The sequence below is a fragment of the Parasteatoda tepidariorum genome, chromosome 9, assembly GCF_982258835.1.
Source record: "Parasteatoda tepidariorum strain Cologne lab strain chromosome 9, Ptep-v5.0, whole genome shotgun sequence".
Lineage (NCBI taxonomy): Eukaryota > Metazoa > Arthropoda > Arachnida > Araneae > Theridiidae > Parasteatoda > Parasteatoda tepidariorum.
The window spans coordinates 31,549,635-31,566,077 of record NC_141763.1 but is presented as its reverse complement, the minus strand read 5'-3'; the positions used below and the strand labels follow the sequence as shown (position 1 = coordinate 31,566,077).

The 16,443-nt window shown below is 29.8% G+C and overlaps 1 protein-coding gene across 35 annotated transcripts in view; it reads left to right on the top strand.

The window, feature by feature from the left end:
* The window catches only part of LOC107453194 (uncharacterized), a 252,200-nt gene that overhangs the window by 139,151 nt on the left and 96,606 nt on the right, over positions 1–16,443 (top strand). For all 35 annotated transcript variants that reach the window (XM_087151201.1, XM_087151200.1, XM_087151197.1 and 32 more), the window contains exons 5-16: positions 44–229; positions 1,456–1,554; positions 2,216–2,314; positions 4,315–4,413; positions 4,618–4,716; positions 6,195–6,392; positions 7,592–7,789; positions 8,497–8,694; positions 10,191–10,289; positions 12,533–12,730; positions 13,801–13,899; positions 14,790–14,987. In XM_087151201.1, the coding sequence (XP_087007327.1) occupies positions 44–229; positions 1,456–1,554; positions 2,216–2,314; positions 4,315–4,413; positions 4,618–4,716; positions 6,195–6,392; positions 7,592–7,789; positions 8,497–8,694; positions 10,191–10,289; positions 12,533–12,730; positions 13,801–13,899; positions 14,790–14,987 (1,770 nt within the window). The remainder of the gene's footprint in view (positions 1–43; positions 230–1,455; positions 1,555–2,215; positions 2,315–4,314; positions 4,414–4,617; positions 4,717–6,194; positions 6,393–7,591; positions 7,790–8,496; positions 8,695–10,190; positions 10,290–12,532; positions 12,731–13,800; positions 13,900–14,789; positions 14,988–16,443) is intronic.

Here is a 16,443-nt window from a genome sequence, read left to right as displayed (position 1 = left end):
TTCTTAAATTGATGTTATAAAATAAATTATTTTGCTGTTTCAGGATGGCTTCACCCCACTAGCTGTAGCGCTGCAACAGGGCCACGACAAAGTTGTCGCCGTCTTACTTGAAAATGATACAAAAGGCCGAGTTCGATTGCCTGCTCTCCACATAGCAGCAAAGAAAGATGACTGTAAGGCAGCTACTCTACTGCTTCAGAGTGATCACAACCCGGATGTTACTTCTAAAGTACGCTCTTTTTCTTTCTACCTATCTTTGATCTATCCTTTGCTTTAAACAAATCGCATTTAAAAAACTATCAACAACCACATCAATTCTCTACAAATTGTCATGAAAATCGATCGAGTAGTTTTTCTGCAATTTAAACACCAAAAAAAGAAATGATTTTAGGAAAATCAAGTTTAAAATTTTTGAACTTTCCACTTTGGGTTTTTCAGGTCATCAATCGGTGATACCTGGACCATATTTGCACGCAATCCTCGAACTGATAGATCGCACACCCATAGATCACATTTTAAATAGGTTTTTTTTCTCGGGTTTTTCAGATCATCAATCGGTGATACCTGGGCCCTATTGCACGCAATCCTCAGACTCACAGATCGCAGACCCAGCTTCTTTGCTGGGGTGTTCCGAACCCGCAAGGTGAACTGCTTTCCGTCTTTTGAAAAAATTTGAATGTTGTGTTGCCTATTCGGATACCCATGACATCCATGATGCTGGGTAAACCCATGAAACCATAGCCGAATAATTTCAACTTTTATTTGCTGGAATATATGTGTTGTGGAGAAAACGTGCAAATAAGTGAATTTAGCGATTCATTATTGCTTTGACTGCTTGCGCCAACACATATTTCTACTAAATCGCCATTTAACTGGCCTTAGGCCTGATTACCTCCTGTACGGATTGCCTTCTGCGCCATCCGCGAGCCCGTTTTTCAACTACATCAAATAGTTTCCGGTCAAAGCAGTTTCGTATACTGGTACACATACTCCGTAGTATAAGATTTCGAAATATGCAGTTTTTTTCTTTTAAATTTCTGAACCAGAAAACCCCTCGAAATCTTTAGCGAGCTGTAGTTCGTTAATGTTCGTATTATCTTTACACGATTTAGGGCTAGATTAATTTAAATTTATTTAATGCTGGTTCCAAATGCTCTGAAATCTCATGAAAAAAGCTTTTTAACCAAAATTTTACCCAGTTGACAATTTTTAAAAGGTTTTTAACTTTTAAATTACTTAACTTCATTTGCAAAAGTGCTACGAAAAACACTCTTAAATTCTTGCTCTAATGTTATACTGTCCCAATTTTCATATTGAAGCTTTTTATGTGTTTCTTTACAAATATATCTGACTGTAAGAAGGTTTCAAAAGCGTTTTTTTTTCAAATATCAATTTAATTTAAAAAAGAGAGCAATGTCTTTTTATTTTTTGTAAGTAATTGGGTTTTTTTTTCAGAGTGGTTTCACACCATTACACATAGCCGCTCATTATGGTAACGAAAACATAGCTAAAATTCTTCTAAGTAAAGGTGCTGACGTAAACTACGCTGCTAAGGTAAAACTATTATTTTATTATGTATATCATTCTATGCAAATTGATTCACCGAATGAAATAGATAAATACGTCTCTTTAAATAGTTGGAATTGATTTTACACCCTAATGTATCTCAAATTGAACCTTAAAATTGTTTTAAAAAAATTCAATTTGTCAAAGTTAAATTTAAATGTAGTTAAAAATCGAACAGGAAAAAACAAATATCGATTCATAAAATTGCTAAATTTGAATCACAAAAGTAGTAAGATACTATTAATAATATTAATATTATACTATATGTTAAGCATTTTAATAAACTGAAATTTGCAACTTGATTAATATTTTTGTAAATTACAATTTTATGCATTTTTACTCTACATTGTGCCAATGTGAGATTTCGCATTTACTGAGAATAACTAATAAGCTCGATAAAAGTTCATAGCTGGAATCTGTATAAGCCTTCGTAAAGATGAGCAAAATTATGAATTTAATTTCATCGCAACGTTACGGTTACTGTAAAACTAAAATGTGCTTATTTTCATTGCATTTTAAGCTAATATTAAGGGTTTACTCATGAGATTTTAATTTAAAACTTAGTTAATTATGCTCAATGTTGATAATGCTACTGACTTTGAAGTCTTAAAGCGCATCTGTAATAACACTGTTTTAATAATTTTTTTAGCATCAAATTACACCTCTTCACGTTGCTTCCAAATGGGGTAAAATTAATATGGTTATGTTGCTTTTGGAAAAGGGTGCCAATATTGAAGCAGCTACTAGAGTAAGTTTTCTTAATACTTTTCATTCTTCTCACAAATTATCCATTTCATAAACTTTTCAACTGTTGTTTCTATGTTATTTATTTTTATTTTTTGGTCTTTGAAGTTTATTCTTCGGATTCTAATTTCATAGAATTAAAACTATACGTACGATTTGTTTACGCTACAAACCATGTTTATGAATTTTGAATCAAATTCAATTAATTCATGTTTGCTTTTGTGCATCACAATTAAGTTAAATAAATCATTTAGGTAATAAATAACACTAGGTAATAATATTGTTGTTCTCTGATGCATAGGATTTTTTTTAAACAGATCTTAGATACTTTTGCATCACTGATTGCAAACAAGTTTCTCTCTCCAAGCTACTATTTTTTTTTTGTTGAAATAACAATTTCAGTCCATTTTTTGTCGAAATGTAAAAGTTTGAAAACTTTATGTATAACATGGAACTTCATTAATGCTGCAACAAATTTCTGGGGGTGTACATAATCAAGATTAGAATTGCATTGGAACCCATGAACGGAAATGTCGTCATACGTCACTGCGGGCGCTTTCCCTGTTATGAATCGTCCTTTGTGCAGTTCTAAACAAATCATAACAGAGAAGCTCCACCAGCCATCTAGAACGAAATTGTCGTGCATGTGTGCCTATATGGTTATTTTCCTGCTTATGTGTCCTAACTTCCCGAGAAGTTTGTCATAACATTTACAGAACTCTATGTTATATATAACGTTTTTAAACTTGTATATTTCGACAGAAAATAGACTAAAATGTAATTTTAAAAATCTGCAGCTTTAGAAACAACACTAATTTCAGATTTGAAATCTTTATTCTCGAATTAGACAAGATCAAGTACATGTATAGATGCAACAAAAAATATATCCCCTATTAATATTTATCTACTATCTAAACAATTAAGTAAAGCCAATATAATTTCAAATTTAATAAACGAACATAACGTATAAAATGTTGTATCTTCATCAATTCATTGGCTTCATTAATTGAAGTTTATTTTCGCACATTAATTATTAATCGTCTTTATTGTTGAAATTCCATAAATACTTTAATATTTACATCATATAAAATTTAATATTACCATGATTATCTTCTAAACAAAAGAAAATCATGGCCTGCCTCAAACTACATTCTTGCAAACTCTCTTGAATTTCGCAGAAAATTTTATTTTTATGCATTCATAATGTGGTTCCAAATTTCTACATAGTTGGTTCTTCATTTGACAAATAAAATTTACATTGATTTTGACTACCACTACATTTAAATAGTTTAAATATGCTGATAGCGGGCCTTCTAGTTATCTAATGAGGTTGAAAGTGTTGGCTAAACGTTAAATGTATGCCTGCAATTACATTGTTTTTCGAAGCTGTTTCGCCAAAATAAATAAATAAAGCCATAGTTGAAATACAATATATTCAAAGATATATAACTTTAAACTATCTATGCCATCATGCCATGAAGAATTATAGATTTAAGAACAGACAAATAACTCATATAATTTAAAAGTTATTAAATTATTTTAAAAATCGCCAATTCGGCAATATTTTTCCATCCAAATTAAAATTATCAAAATCAATGCCTTACTCTCAGATTGTGCCAAATTTTTATGATCTCAGATAATGCAGCATTGGAGTAAGTTTGAATTTTTAAGAAAATTAGACTACAACCATTTAATTTTTTCGAAAATGTGGCTTTTTTAATGATGTTTTGTACCATTTTCAGAATAAAAGTAGAGAGCGCTAGCTAAAAATGGGCTAAACAGTCATGTATAACTGTTCAAGCTTGGAGAAGTTATGAAAATGGCATATTATTTGCAATAAAGCATTTAGTGCGACGACAAAGCTTTCGAAAAACAGCCTTAACTACCACAAAAATAAAACTTTTTTGATGAAAGTGAAAGTTGACAGGTTGACAGATATAATGCGTTTAGTGTTTATGAAACTACTGTTTTTCTAAACTATTCCTTGAATGTTCTTATTTTTAGGATGGTTTAACTCCCTTGCATTGTGCTGCTAGAAGTGGTCACGATCAAGTTGTTGATCTACTTTTAGAAAAAGGTGCTCCATTCTTGGCTAAAACAAAGGTATTTCAATATTTTATTTTCATATTTATGAAATTTTAATCCTGTCTTAAAAATTAGCTTGAGTTATTTTTATTTTCATTTTTATATTGTATTTCTAATTTAAGTTTTAAATTGCGATACAAATTTCAAATAATTTTATGTCCATAAGCTTTTAATACAGTGATATTAAGTTTTTATAATCTGTTATGCTTTGCGTCTTTACAGAATGGACTTGCCCCTCTTCATATGGCATCTCAAGGAGACCATGTCGACAGCGCTCGCATTTTGTTGTATCATAAAGCACCAGTTGATGATGTCACTGTCGTAAGTTTACAATTTACAATTGCTTACATTATTTTAGTTTTATTCAAATACTTAATGTGTTTTTTAATACCTAAGCCTGTTCATTTAGAGGATTGAAGTTATTTACATTTTACCTAGCATAATTAAATTAAAAAATAAAATAAATAACAATTCGAGGAAGAACATATTGCAATATACTTTATAAAAAGTTAATTTTTTTATTTGTTGACAGACGTAGGTTATTTAGAAATTTTTAAATTTTTTTAAGCTTTTGCAATTTGTGTATTGTAATTAAAGCGATTTCAAAAATAACGGCACAATTACCCTTAATGATGTCATCTTTTTCTGACAAAAATGATCTTTTCTACTTTAGATAGTTAACCATAACACTGTTTGATTTCATTGCTGAAACCGTTATTTCCTTTTCTTTTATTTAGCATGGCGTAGCCGAATGTAGATTTCGCGCCATTGACTCTACATTTCATTTCCCCTAGTACACAATTTATAAACATGCTTAATCTACATTGAGTTGCTTACTTTCTGACATCGATTGATGCGATGAATTTTGAAACAGCTTAGAAAACGAGCATGTCTGTGGCCAAGATTCGGATAAAATAATCTCCGCAGACTACTTTTTGATTGAAATTAATCCACATTTGAGTTGCATGACCAGAAAAATATCAAGAGAGCTTTAACTAAGATCAGTGTACCAATTGGATGCATTTTATGCTAGCAATGTCAAAGGCATTAAACAAACCAAAAAGTAACGTTTCTGGGTTTTATCTTTACAACTAACTTCGGCAACGTGTACAAGGATGTAGGAAAAAAAATTGGGCATTTAAATAAGCTTTTCCTAAAGATCATTATGAAGAAATTAACACACGACTGTGTGTTGACAATAAACTGAGAAATGTTTCGTGTACTTATTATTTTTATTATTAGATATTGTGTGAACCAGTTTAAAAAATGTGGTTAACTCAATATCGGCAAGAACAATTTGTCTATAATATTTACAAACATATATGCAAATATAATTCAAAATTTTAAACACGCATTTTTTAATGAGTACTTTATTTCCCTTTTCTTCATTGAAATACTCCGATAACAATAGTTAAGTTATGAAAGGTTTAAATCAAGAAGAACTCAGAAATATTTAAGAAGAAACATAATATTAAAAAGAAAATTAGTTGTCTTTTACACAGATCATGTTTTTTATTGTAGTTTTCAATTCTCAGTCACATTAGGAAATAAAATACAAAGCTATTTTGCAACGCCTTCCAACTTTCATAGTGTTTAATTTTTTTTTAATCTCACTGATTTGCAATATTACACATCGAAGATAAAAATATAGTTAGTCTTAAAGTTCTACAAATGTAATACGAGTACGTTATAATACTAGTGCATTGTTAACATTTTTTCATTCATATTTTCGAATTTCGTATTGTTTTGTTATATCTTTTTCTCGTTCTTAATATTTCATGTTTATTTTTTACTCCTAGGATTATTTAACAGCACTTCATGTCGCCGCACATTGTGGCCACGTTAAAGTGGCCAAGCTTTTACTGGACAGGAAAGCTGATCCTAATGCCAGAGCCTTAAACGGTTTTACTCCCCTTCACATTGCATGTAAAAAGAATAGAATAAAAGTTGTAGAACTTTTATTGAAACATGGAGCTTCTATTGAAGCTACCACTGAAGTAAGCACTTTTTGTATTTTTACCTTTCGTTTTTGTCTAAAGTTTAATCTTGCATAATTTATAAACATTCTAACGTTGTAGCTTCTTTAGATATATTTATATCATATATCTATCGAATTATTTAAAAATAACTGAAATGTATATCGTTTGAAATATATATGACGAAACTAAAAATCCCAATCTTTACAAACAGCTGACGTATTTTTGTTGACAATTAGGCTAACAAATGACGTCAGCAGTTAGAAAAGAGCCGGATTTTCCATTTAGCCTACGATATACACAACATTCGCAACATATTTATTATTTGAAATGTGTATAACGTTTGAAAAAATGTATACCGTTTCAATACGTATAACATTTGAAATATGCATAACGTTTGAAATATGCATAACATTTGAAATATGCATAACTTTGAAATATGCATAACTTTGAAATATGCATAACTTTGAAATATGCATAACTTTGAAATATGCATAACTTTGAAATATGCATAACTTTGAAATATGCATAACGTTTGAAATATGTATAACGTTTGAAATATGTATAACGTTTGAAATATGTAACATTTGAAATATGTAACATTTGAAATATTTATAACGTTTGAAATATTTATAATGATTGAAATATTTATAATGATTGAAATATTTATAATGATTGAAATATTTATAATGATTGAAATATTTATAATGATTGAAATATTTATAATGATTGAAATATTTATAATGATTGAAATATTTATAATGATTGAAATATTCAAAACGATTGAAATGTAGATAATTTGGAATGCAAGTTTTGATTGGAATATTCTTATTGAAACAAGATTAATATTTTTGCAAGATTAATATTTTTACAAGATTAATATTTTTACAAGATTAATATTTCTACAAGATTAATATTTCTACAAGATTAATATTTTTACAAGATTAATATTTTTACAAGATTAATATTTTGACAAGATTAATATTTTTTTAAGAAAAGATTAATATCTTTGTATGGCAAGATTATTTTTAAAAAAAGAATATCTGTTTCAAATGAATTCGCTGTAAATTAATATAATTTTTCAATAAAGTAGAACAACAGCATGAAACCGCAAATAATGTTGTTCGCAGAGCTAGAAGATCGGAGCGGTATTGCTAACAAATGTGATTTATCTGTTGTTGTTTACACAACGTATATTGTATATGATTTGTGTGTTCCAGTCTGGGCTTACACCACTCCATGTTGCATCATTCATGGGTTGCATGAATATAGTGATATATCTCATTCAGAATGGATCAAATCCTGATGTTCCCACAGTGAGGGGTGAAACTCCTCTGCATTTAGCAGCACGTGCCAATCAGACAGACATCATTAGAATTCTTTTAAGGAATGGTGCAAGTGTAGATGCAAGAGCGAGGGTGAGTATTGATCATATTCTCATAATAATCTAATAGGTTATATAATGTCACTATTCCAACATTATCGAAATGAATTACGCTGTATCACTATCGTCATTCAGATAAGAAATCGATACCATTAAAATGTTTCTTAAGAATAGTTTAAGCCTAAATATCCGAGTGGAGACGATTTTGGGAAATTTTTAGGCTTTAATATTTTAAAGTAATACTAACAAGGAGATTGGTATTCAACGTTATATATTTAATATTTTTAACAGCTGAAAAAAGCCGAAAGTTCTCCATAAAGAAATCTTCATAATAAATACTGAAAATTTCAAAATCTAGTCTTATTCTTATTTTGCTCATTATTAAAATTTTATGTAAGGTGTGCAAAAATTCCTTTTATAATTTTGATTTAAGATGAACTGTACAGAGTAACATTGATTTATACAGTGAAAGAAAGCTTAATTGCAAAATTTTTTTAAAATTTACTCTACCTTTTAATCTTTAATAGATTATTTGCTAATATATATACCTCAGTGCTTGAAGCGTTAAATAACACATTTCATAAATGCAAATGTAGAATTATTACAATGATAGGATAAAATCATCAGGGAATACTTTTATACAGGAAAGAGTTTTTGGAAACCTGTTTTATGTTTTAAATTAAGTCGAATTCTTTTTAATTATATTTTCATGACTGCATTTTTTTTAAATTTAAATTCTAGGAGGAGCAGACACCTTTACACATTGCTTCTCGACTCGGAAATGTAGACATTGTAAGCTTACTTTTACAACATGGTGCTGCAGTAGATGCTACAACTAAAGATATGTATACAGCATTGCACATTGCATCTAAAGAAGACCAGGAAGAAGTTGCATCTTCCTTACTAGACCATGGAGCTTCTCTCACTGCAACAACTAAGGTATTTTACGATCTTACTTTAGCGTAACTGCATGCCATTGTTATGCACAGTACCCAAAATAAAAAACGAACTACTTTAAATAACTTGTGATCCAATGATTGAATCTAGGACTCACATAAGGAATCGTTTCAGGACTCTATATTAAAGGTTCAAAGAGGTGAACTCAAATATTTTAATTAGTTAATGCAGACGATATTTTAAGTTCCGAAATCACACACAAAAGGGACTTTCTCTGAATAAGCATAACTTTTTTTTGGTTGGATTCCAATTTTTGATTTCCAAACTATAGGGGGTAGCAAAAATATGGAAAACATGGTTCCAATAGTGATCCAAAGTTTAGACCCCTTAATGTAAATTTTATTTTTTGCGTATTTCACCATTTCAAGAACTCAGTAAGTGAATTTAAAACTTTGTGCTAACAACTATAAAATTTGTTTATGCAAAAAGATGTTTCCATGCAAAATATAATTTACTGTAAATATTTATTATTTTTTATTTTATTTAATAATAATCAAACTTTTGAATAGAAAGGTACATAATTTTTAAAACATTTTAAGGAGTGTAAGTTTAAATGGCAAAATACAAAATTTTAATAGAATCTGTTAAATAGTTCCTGAGAAATTTTATTTTTAAAGTATGATTTCTCGGGAACTATTTGACCGATTTCGCACAAATTGTGTATTTTATCATTTAACATTGCATTCTTTAAGAAGATGCAAACATTCTATACCTTACAATTTAAAAGTCTTTTGACTATTATTAAATAAAATAAGTTAATATTTATTATTTTTTTTTATTAAAGTTAAATTTTGCATCGCATTATCTTTGAAAAAACGAAGTTTATTTTTGTGAGCACGAATTTTCAGCTCGCTTAAAAACTTCTAAATTTACAGAAAGTGAAATTGACATTAAGATGTCATTAAATTTATCAAAATCCAAAGGATTAAATGAGCAGGCCACATTATAAGAATGGAGGTTAGTAGGACAACCAAAAAAGTTTTCAGTGCCGGGCCAACAGGTATAAGAAAAAGAGGACGGCCTTTAGACTGCCTTGAAAAGGATCTACATGTTTTAAAAATAATAAACTGGAGAACCTTGGCTAAGGGAAGAATGTCTTGGCATAGGCTTGTTGAGGCCCATCCTGGGCTATCGTGCCAATGAGAAGAAGAAAATTGTCATTAAGGTGTCCTTACATCTCTCCTGTTTAAACTCTTGGGACCATTTTCCTAGATTAGGGCTACCCCCTATATTTTGGAGGTCAGAAATCAAAATCCGTTGAAAAAGGATATGTTTGTTCAGATAAAGTGTGTTTCTTTGTCTGATTTCGTAACTTAAATATTATCTTCACTAAAATAAGTAGCCTGTTTGAAGTCACCCCTTGAACCATTAAGATTGTGTTCTGAAACGTGAAGATCCGATCATTGGATCAAAAGTAATTCAGGGTCTGTATACTGTATTACTAAACACTATAATGGAATTTTGTTTGATTATTTTAGAAAGGATTTACACCGCTTCACTTGGCAGCTAAATATGGAAACATCAAAGTTGCTCGATTATTGCTTCAAAAAGGTGCAGCTGTTGATGCCCAAGGAAAGGTACGATAATCAAATTATTTTGATCTAAAAGTTTTTTTTTATATAAATTTTGATTTGAAATTTTATTTTTACTAAGAAATAGATTTGATTGCAAAAATATGAAATTTAATATCAATTATTAGTGAGCTAAACTGTAATGTTTTGATACAATGTATGAATCACTTTAATTCAATCATCAAATCAATGTATGAATCATTAAATCAATGTATGAATCACTTTAATTAATAAAAGGAATCTTCTAAAGATATGATATATTTTTTGTTATGTTATTGTGCATCAATGTTTTGTTTTCTTACTACAAGATACATTTATGATAAATTTTACACTTTCAGGAACCTGACTGAATTTAATTAGGAATCAGATATAATTTAATTTACTAATAATAAATAATTAATTTAATAATATCAAAATCAATATTTTATTGGACTAAAAATAAAATATTTGTTTTTTATCCTACATTTTGTATTTCATTGTACATACAGAAGCAGTTAGTAAATAAATTTAATTCCAAACGTAAATAGAAACTAACTTGTTTAATTAAAATTATGGTCTACAAATGATTAAGGTAACTTCTAAATTGTCACTTAGTAAATGAAAAAATTACAAATATTTTTTTCATTAACATTTATTTATTTTAAGTTGTTAATGTTAAGTTGCTGTTATGTTAAGTTGTTATGTTAAGATGTTGTTTTTTAGTTAAGTTGTTTTGAATGATAATTATACATTTTTGGTTTTTGAGTAAATGAAAGAGCTAATTGGAGTGTTTCTCATAATATTATTACAAAATATTTCTAGTGCAAGTGATTTCTACTAAATCTTTAAAAACAGTAGTACCTGCTAAAATCTTAAAAGAAACAAGATTTGAAGTATTTGACTTGTGGAAATATTTATTAGATAGTTTGAAAATAAAATATATAATAATATATAAATAAAATATATAATAATATATAAATAAAATATATAATATATAAATAAAATACATATAATATATAAATTAAATATAGATAATATATAAATAAGTAATATAATATAGATATAGCATAGTGAGGTGAGATATTCATATACTTAATCATTTTTCTATCTATATTCTGCATGGTCTTTTTTGATAATTAACGATCTCCTTTGCAATAATTATAGCTTTTAAAAAAAGAAATAAAAAGTGAAATTATTTTTTTTATTTTTTTCTTAGTTTTTTTTTAAATCTAAAAAAGTTATAAGCTTTTAAATCATGACAGGAAATTTAATGACAGTCTACTAGAAATGCTTAATAAAATGTTTTGAGGACATCCAAGACCAATTATTATATTTTTGCCATTATATTTTGATATTTGAACAACTTTAATAACCAACCACGCTTAAATACCTAAATCCATGGCATGTGAAGAAAGGACTCGGAAGTGAAATAAAAAAATTCTGTCATAAAATGTCGGATTTGCATTTCAAAACAGTTTAAATACATTAAAAAACATGTATTTATGATTCCAAAAAAAGATAATAACTAAAATATGCGTGACATATATTTTCAGAAAAGTTTCTGACACAATTTGGTTAAATTTGCTATTGGTTATTATATGCTTTAGCAATATTTTAAAAGTTTTACAGTTATTTCAGAAACGTTAAGTAAAGGTTTTTATGAACGTTAAGAAATTGCAGAAGTTTATATGTTCTAACTAAAAGGTTTACTGAGTACTTTTAGAAAACTTATGTATAAGAACATAATTAGATTTATTTCTGTTCGATATATCCCTGTTTTAACTCTTACAAAGCTTTTAGCGGTATGGCGGTACTGTAACCAGCTACCAGATATTTTTATATATTTAATTATGAACATTTAAAAAGGTCAGATGAAAAAAAATACTTTTAACACGTTGAATGATACGCTAACTTTACATGGCCTGCCCGTCTAGCCAAAATGAGTTTTTTAGCATGTATAGCATTAATTTCTTCAAACCATCTTGGAAACGATAATAATAGTAAAAAAAATCAAAAGCATTAAAAATTTACTCTTGGTTTTGCCTGACACCGGTGACCCCCGTGGCGCTACGAACAAACTCATTGCCGATCACCCCCCATGGCAACCAACGTGTTAAGGTTTCAAAATGTATAAAAACATAAAAATGAGATCTCTATTTAGTCTCTGCAATACTGATGTTTCTGTATATTTAATACCCCATTCGAATCTAATTTCTCAAATTCAGAGCATTTTCTTCGAATGTTATAAGATTTCTATTTTAATGTTTCAGAATGGTGTTACCCCTCTTCATGTGGCTTCTCATTACGATCATGTTAATGTTGCACTGCTTTTGCTGGAGAAAGGTGCTTCACCCCATGCGATGGCCAAAAATGGTTACACCCCTCTACACATAGCAGCCAAGAAGAATCAAATGGATATTGCTAGCACTTTGTTAGAGTATGGTGCTAATGCAAATGCTGAGTCTAAGGTAACTCATTATTTTATTACGCAGAATGTTTCGTAATTACTAACCTCAAAATATATTTTTAAAATGTTTTTCAAAATGAAACAATTAGAACCTGAACATTAGGAACCAAAAATCAGCATCAAATTAAAATAGTCGTTATTTTATTCTGGCGAATTATTATTGATGTTAATCACTGTAAAAATTATCTAAACAAATATAATTATAATAATGTTAGAATATTTTTAAATATTTTTCAAAAAGGAGCAATTAGAACCTTAACATTAGGAAGCCTAAATTAGTATTTAATTAAAACAATCGCTATTTGACACTGGTAAATTATATTACTCGTGTTAATAGCTGTAAAAATCACCGAAATAAGTATAATTATATCAAAATAATAAAGTATTTATAAAATATTTAAAAAAAAAAGGAATTAGAACCATAATATTAGAAATCCTAAATCATTATTAAATTGAAATAATCTTTATTTAAATCTGGCTAATTTTTACTTAGGTTATTCACAGTAAAAATCCCCAAAATAAGTATAATTATAATAAAATAAGAATAGTTTTAAATTTTATTGTAAGGGGAAAAATTAAAACCCAAACTTTTGAAATCTCAAATCAATATTAAGTTTAAATAATCGTTATTTAACTCTGATGAATTATTACTAAGGTTAATCACCATAAAAATCATCAAAATAAGTTTTATTGCTGTATGATATTTAAAGTTATTCATAATTGTTGTAACTTGTAGAAATTGTATGAAAGTAATTATGTATGAAATAAGTGACTGTTTAAAAAACGCATTGAAAGGAAATGAAAATATTTTAATTATTTCAATAAAGTGCACTTTTTTAAAATAATCATCCAGAGCTGTAAAAATGGAAGAATTATAACTTGTTAGGTGCCTAAAACGTTAAGGCTTGTTTCTTTTATTAATTTACTTACTTTAATGTTATTGCTTGTTATTTATTGCATTTTCTGGATGTTTTATTTTTGTTATTCTGAGTAAATTGTCGAAATGAACATTTTTGTTGTGTTAACAGTTTTTGTTGTATTTTGTTAAATCGAAATAAAATTTATTTATAGGCTGGTTTCACACCCCTTCATCTTGCTTCTCAAGAAGGACATGCCGATATATCATCATTACTTATTGATCACAAAGCTAAAGTCAATCATAAAGCTAATGTAAGTTCGCATTTTATATCTTGCATAGATGCTTAATCATGCAATATCATGAATATATATCTAAATCACAACCAAGATATAGATTAATTATTAATTGAATAGATTTATAAATTAAATATAGATTATTACCATCAGCATTTAAACACTATTAATGGGTCAAATTATTTCTTACCTATAGATAAAAAAAAATACTTCTCCTCATATATTAAAAATTTTTTGATATTAATCTGATTTTTAAATGCGAACTCAAAATTTGCCACACTGAATGTTATGGGATCACCGGTGACCGGCACTGAGTTTGTTCGTAGCGTCACGTGGTCACCGGTGACCGGTGAAACAAAGATTATTAGAAATACATAAATCGAGCAAATTTTTTATTTTTTTTATATTATCGTTACTAAAATGGTTTGAAGAAATTAATGCAAAATAGAAAGCACAAAAATAGTTTTATACACACAGAGGTGCCAACTTGCTCCTGACAGCGAATAAATTTTTTCAAGTGGTAGTTTATTAATTGTGATTCTTGGTTTAATAAATTAAATTTAGTGGATTTTTATCCACCACTATTTCTTAACAATTCGTAGGCTTATATAATTCACCACTTTTTTCAGATATGCCATGCTAAACTTTTTAAAAAGCTGGCAAAATCTATTCAATGTTTGCAAATTTAGTTTGTAGTTATTTACCATTTAGCCAGACGGACAAGCCGTGTAAAATTAGCGTGGCATTCAACGTGTTAAACGAAATCCGTCGAATATTCCTTGTATTCAATAGCATGAATTTGAAAGAAAAATTCGTAATAAATTTTTAAAAAAATTCAAATATAAATAACTGTTGTAGAAAATTTTATGCCATATGTTGTGCACTGATTATATAATGTTTTGTTTCAGAATGGACTGACACCTCTACATTTATGCGCACAAGACGACAAAGTGAATGTAGCAACTATTCTTGTAGATAGAGGCGCTGAAATAGGACCACAAACCAAAGCTGGTTATACACCTCTACACGTGGCTTCTCATTTCGGTCAAATAAATATGGTTAGATTCCTAATTCAAAATAAAGCTGATATTCATACGACCACATCGGTATGAATACTTTGTTTACTCATTTTTCTCAATTATAAATAGTTTGTTCATGTTCATTGTTGGCTACTGGTTTGAAGGGTTTGGGGCAAATACACTGAAGAGTCAAAAAAACTGGTATACCTGCCTAATATCGTGTAGGGTACCCGCGAGCAGGCAGAAGTGCCGCAACACGACATGGCATAGATTCGATCAATGTGTGAAGCAGTGCTGGAGATAATTGACACCATGAATCATGCAGGGCTGTCCATAAACCAGTGGGAGTAAGAGGGGATATCTTCTGAACATCACGTTGCAAAGCATCCGAAATATGTTCAATAATGTTCATGTCTGGGGATTTTGGTGGCCAGAGGAAGTGTCTAAATTCAGAAGAGTGCTCTTGGATCCACTCTGTAGCGATTCTGGACGTGTGGGATGTCGCATTGTCCTGCTGAAATTGCCCAAGCCCGTCGGAATGCGCAAGATTCTTACGTACTCGTCACCTGTCAGATTCTTATCTAGACGTATCAGGGGTCCCATATCACGCCAACTGTACACACCCCATACTATCACAGAGCCTCCATCAGCTTGAACAGTCCCTTGTTGACATGTAGGGTTCATGGATTCATGAGGTTGTCTCCATACCCGTACACGTTCATCAGCTCGATACAACTGGAAACGAGACACGTCAGACCAGGCAACGTTTTTCCAATAGTCAACAGTCCAGTGTCGGTGTTGACTTGCCCAGGCAAGGCGCAAAGCTTTGTGTCGTGAAGTCAACAAGGGTACACATGTGGGCCTTCGGCTCCGAAGGCCCATATCAATGATGTTTCGTTGAATGGTTCGCACGCTGACGCTTGTTGATGGCCCAGCATTGAAATCTGCTGCAATTTGTGGAAGGGTTGCACGTCTGTCACGTTTAATGATTCTCGTCAATCGTCGTTGATCCCGTTCTTGCATGTCCTTTTTCTGACCGCAGCGATGTCGTAGATTTGATATTTTACCGGATTTCCGATACTAATGGTATACTCGTGAAATGGTCGTACGTGAAAATCCAAATGTCATTGCTATCTTGGAGATGCTATGTCCCATCTCTCGTGCGCCGATTATAACACCACGTTCAAACTCACTTAAATCTGTATAACCTGGCATTGTAGCAGCAGTAACCGATCTAAGAACTGTGCTAGACACTCGTTGTCTTATATACGCGTTGCCGATCGCAGCACTGTACTTTGATAGGCTCCATACCCCTTTATTTGCATACTCATGCCTGTACCAGTTTTTTTTGGCTCTTCAGTGTATAATTATAGCCCCACGAATTCCAAAAGTTAAATTTTCACATGAATTGCTTTTTTTTGCACTCTTTCCAGTTAGGTATTTTACAAAGTTTACTAGATAATAAAACCATTTTATTGCCTAAATAGAAATCTTTTTTTTAAATTTGCTGCTAAAGGTCAAAGTATCTTAAAAATTCTTCTTC